Source organism: Protopterus annectens, chromosome 7.part1 (genome assembly GCF_019279795.1).
Source record: "Protopterus annectens isolate FY-2018-M chromosome 7.part1, PAN1.0, whole genome shotgun sequence".
NCBI classification, from domain to species: Eukaryota; Metazoa; Chordata; order Ceratodontiformes; family Protopteridae; genus Protopterus; species Protopterus annectens.
Genome location: NC_056740.1, coordinates 440580423 through 440585577, shown reverse-complemented (window position 1 = coordinate 440585577; position 5155 = coordinate 440580423). Strand labels below are relative to the sequence as shown.

Here is a 5155-nt window from a genome sequence, read left to right as displayed (position 1 = left end):
CTTTCCCTATCAGCTAAAGTAATCAGCAACAGCAACCAAAAATAGACTGTTTTAATTCAGCCCAAAAATTGCAAACCATGATGTTTTTAGTAAAAGGATCAGCACAGCTCATGCATAAGAGCTCTCTTCATTCTGTAATCAACATCTAACCTGTCTGTATCCTAGGCAGTTACACACTGGATAAATTAATATATCAAGCCCTAATTACTATATAGCTTGAGTCACTAAAAACTGACTTTTATTTATATACAGAAACTTGATCAACTAACGTGGGACAGTTGGGCGATATTATATTGTTAATGCTATACTAATAGTTTTCATGCATCAAAATGACATATCAGTTAATGCCTTGTACAAACCTTTGTTTAATACATTTTTATGACGCCGAACCTTTTCTCAGCTCCTCACCCCCCCCCCCCCCAAAAAAAAATGATTCTGTTTAGCTGGGGCATCCTTGTTAACAAAAATCCTTGAGAAAGTGTGTCTGTTACTGTTACTCTTCATAATTCAACACCAACAGAAACAAAAAATATATTGCAAATTGTAGACTTGTAATCTGCAAATCAATCTTTTTCGTGAAAAATGCAGGTGGGGATAAGAACGGTGGAATAGGAAAGGTACAGAAACTATAATCACAATAAACTTGCAAGCATGTTATTAAATATAAACGCTGTGCACTTTACGAATGCTAAACATTTATCAGAACTTAGCATGAACAGATGTGCCCAACTAATGCATGAATGGTAAAAAATGTTTCATAAAAGATGAATATTTTTTACGTATATGGTGTCTAATGTAATGGGCTGACTGTGCCGGGGACTGATCACAACATAAAAGGTAAGGAAATATTTGATAAATCAGGACACCAGAACGTTTTATGTGCAACTGAAAAAAATCAAAAAGTTTGAATTCAGGTCGCTGAGATCGTGTACATTTTTGCTAAAGTTGTCCACAACCTAGCCATCCCTCCGAGCAAAGTTACTGGGTTAAATATTGACTAGGACAGACTGGATAGTCCGTTACTGCAGGTTATATATTTAGTTCCTTAAATCTAACAATATTGCTGTTCAAAATAAATGCAATCATGCCTCTCAAATGTCTAGACTTTTGCAGAATGTCCACATTTTTGCCCGATATTGTTGGTTCGTACCTCATATATTTTGTGGTATTCTGGCTAATTATTGAAGACTGAAGTCACTAATCAATACCAAGTAATGACAACATACGTTTGAGTTTAAGACTTTATATCCTTCAGAAAATACATAATAATGCAAAACCTATTATTCCTGCAACTTTCTAAGTTTATAGAAGCATTTTTTTAATGTGTCCCTATTTTTGTGCATTTGAACATCCCCCCCCCCCCCCCACACACACGTCTAGACACACATCACTTTTGTCTTTCTCCAGCTAACAAAATATTCTACTGCATTATTTCTGATTGTACAATACGACTTTCTGCTTTCAGGTTCAACAGCAAAAAGTTCATTGGTTGCAAAGTATCACAAAACCTAACCAATAACTTTACACATAAGTGTAGGTAGGTCTCTTTCATGATTGCAAGCAGCTATGTGTTTCCATTCATTCTGCTGCAGCGCATGCTTTGCCACACTCGGTGGTCGTTATGGAAGGCTAGCAGGGTTATGCACTGCATAACGAAGTTTTACAAAATGATGGGTTTTGATCGATGCACATGAATCATGCTCTCTGATCAGAATTATTTATATACAGTAGTAGCACTTCACCAGCAAGCAGACCAGCTTTTGATCGGTTTTGGATTTTAAACATCCCCCCTGCTCACAAAGGCACAGGGTGCAGCTGAGGGCCTCATCTATTGCTGTCCTAAACAGTTAGCACCTTCGGGTATGTGGGCATTCAAGCCCTTAGAATATCTTACTCATATAAGCATTTCTACATGCTGCAATGGATGACTTAAATCACTTTTGTAATCCGTCCCACGGGAGTTTTTCACAGAAACCCAAGCTGTATAAATCACTTTCCTCCTGACTTTATGAATACTGTCGGCTGCATCTATGTAGTCTTTCCAAGGACAGATATTGCCTAATAAAACAGCGGGGGTTGCAAGTACTGCAGAACAGAGAAGCCATCAGCTCTGCAGCAAAGCCTGTGAACATTAGTTCAGTTCATTGAAAAAATATCCTACCAAATGGTCACTGTACTAGTTTGGAAATAAAAAAAGAAGTAAATAAAAATGTGTTTACAATGCACTCTAAGTAAATAATTAAACAACAATCATTAATGAACTTCAGTCTCGCATGCACAAGACCAAATCAAGAACTTCTGTTACAGCTGCAGACATGTTGTACCTATTTTCACCAGCAGAGAATACAAAGCTTCCAACAGCAAACCAGTGTTCTGTTATTACCGCCCGTTGTACATTTTATATCATTATCATCATCATCATCAGAGTGCAGTTTACTTCTCATTTTGACATTTGCCCCAACTTAGACGAGTGCATGGTACCATGCATGCATGCTCCGTCCAGGTATGTTTCATTCTCCGGGCTGTCTCACAATACTCGCTGCCTTTCTGTTTATGGCTTTCTAGGAGGTGTCCTTAGTTTTTGCGCTGTTGTAGAACTTTGTCTCAACTTTCTACACAAAGATACAAAGCAAACGCAGAGAGGGCACCCTTTTGGAAAGCTGCTTTATATATATATATATATATATATATATATATATATATATATATATATATATATATAAATTACAGGTATTAGAACCCAGTACCGGGAGTAGAAATGCTGTACTTGAGTATGAGCACCTATGACAAGGCTGAGGCCCCTCCTTTCTGTTGTATATTCTTCCCCAAATATATGTTTATGAGCTACATTTCTTTTCTTACTACAAACACAATGGCGCTCTTCCTCGAAAATAGCAGAAGTACAGCATACATCAAAAGTGGAAACAAGGACTGTCCGGTTTAAAACAACCGAACTGTCTCTAATTATCACTATCAGTTTATCAGGGATGACCCCTTTTCAGCTCCCCAAAGTGGGACAACATGGGATTATTCTGACCTGAGGAACCACAGCATTAACCAAACCAAATAGCGTATTCTCCTTTGAAATAAAATAGAAAACTTAGTGTCACCATTTTATGTTTCCCAGACAGTGCTATTTAAAAAAAAAAAAAAAAGAAAAGAAGAAAGCAGTCTGTTCCTTCCAAGACATCAGAATTGTTTGCCATGTTCGTCTTTTCCACAAGACACTAATGGATCTGTTCAGCCAAAGGATGTACCAGAGGTAACATTTTTATGTGTGCCAGTATGGCGTGTGTGTGTCTGTGTGTGTTGTGAAGTGCAGGACTGCATGGAAACATTGCTCCAGTGACTTTGCGCTTATTGTGTACAAAATCACTGCAACTTTGGAGCCAACGTGCCAAATGAAAGGATAGTTAATTGTACGCTTTGTGTAGTTGCGTTTTAAACTGTATGTGTGTGTGTGTGTGTGTTTTGTGTGTGTGAACGTCCAGATATCAAACTTTTAACTTGAAAATCGGGGATAAAGTAACACATTAAACAAGAACCAAGGCTTACACATCAGGGACACATTAACTTTCGATACTATTCATTTAAGAAGTTGATAGAGGAAGACGATTTGTATTCACATATATTTCTGAATAACAAAGAGTGCAATTCCTATGCCTGCCATTACTGATTGTAGTCTATACTTTTCTGACATGTCATAAAAGTATCAATTTAATGTTTACGAGAAGTAGAGCAAATTTCTTTCTTAACTGCATTTAAGGCACAGTTTGATAGATGTTGACTGTGCGTCCCAGTCCGAAACTGCTCCAAAAGTACACAATAACAACCATGCCTACAGGAACTACAACCATGCAAGATGCGCTCTTGATAAACTTAAATAAACAAGCAAAATACAATTGCATTGATAATTTAATGCTTGCAAAAATAATGCATGGTACCTCTGGAATGCATTGCACTGGAAAGTGCGTTTCAGGAGACTCAGCTTAAGAAAACCCACATATAGGACAGATACATCAAAGTGTACCAGCATGCCACTGTTTTTACCTTTGGTAAACTCATTTTACAATGCTACAAATCATTAAAAAGTACAGCATTTAGGTCTAAAGATATTGTGCTTGAGCAAATGAGAAACAGCATCCCAACATTAGAAGTAACAACCGGCTGAATGGACACTGACCTTGGTGTACTTGATTTCCAGGTTGGGAGCTGGAGAAGGGAGCAGCTGAAGGGACGCGATCAGCGCTGCAGGGTCTGTCTTCACTTCCCCAGGAAGTTCAATTTTACTGGAAGTCATCCTTGTCAGACTGTTTATCTGTTATCTGGCCTGCTGTATGTTCACAGAGATTAGTGATGTAGGCTTTGCATTTTACCCTATGTATATAAGCAGGTGTCGTCTTGAGCCGTGCTCCCATTGGGTGGGAGGGAGGACGTGGAGGGGGGAGCTGGTCCAGCCTCCCTCCAAATGATATAATCAAACTTCAGAATTTACGCAAAACACTAAGAGGGTGCCCCCCCCCCCCCCCTCCACTACCATAGAAGAGAGGGAAAATACTTTTCCGACTTTTAAAACTCCATTCTACTGTTTGGATATGTTGTGGACAACATTTTGGAACAGTTTCAGAAATTACCATCTGGCCAAATATTCCATCCCATTACTTAGCATAACATATTTTCAGCAGCAGCAACCCCCCCCCCCCCGCATCATAAAACGCGATTGCCAGGCTTGATGGACAGTAAGGGATGCTCCCAATTGCTGCAGATTTACATGGTTTAATGAAAGAAGAATTAGCACATAGTTGTTAGGTAAACTCAAGCGGAAATAAAAGGACTTTTCAATCAGTGGAAAGTGTCTCAGTGTCACAACCTGGTACTTCAGGCAAGGTGAATTTGTGAATCTAATTAGAAGTTAACTGTGAGTGAAGTGAGACGTTTAGGATCAGTGCAGAGATAAACACCTTTTAGCACCAAACATAAAAACGATGTTTATTCTTGTCAGCATATGTTTCAGCAGTTTTATGGGACTCTTGCAGTTCTATTAGCCTTTCAGAGCAATTCTAACAAATCACTGCGGACACTTCTACAGCTATTAGCGTGTAGTGGACAGTAAATCTGCGCAGTTATTCACACTTAATGTGCCTGCACACATGCC

At 38.7% G+C, this 5155-nt stretch overlaps 1 protein-coding gene across 1 annotated transcript in view; it reads right to left on the bottom strand.

Moving 5' to 3' along the window:
* Positions 1-4419, bottom strand: part of ALDH1A2 (aldehyde dehydrogenase 1 family member A2) — a 445853-nt gene extending 441434 nt beyond the window's left edge. Inside the window, exon 1 of the mRNA XM_044078904.1 lies at positions 4184-4419. Within this exon, the coding sequence (XP_043934839.1) occupies positions 4184-4300 (117 nt within the window). The 5' untranslated portion in view covers positions 4301-4419. The remainder of the gene's footprint in view (positions 1-4183) is intronic.
* Positions 4420-5155: the final 736 nt, after the last annotated feature.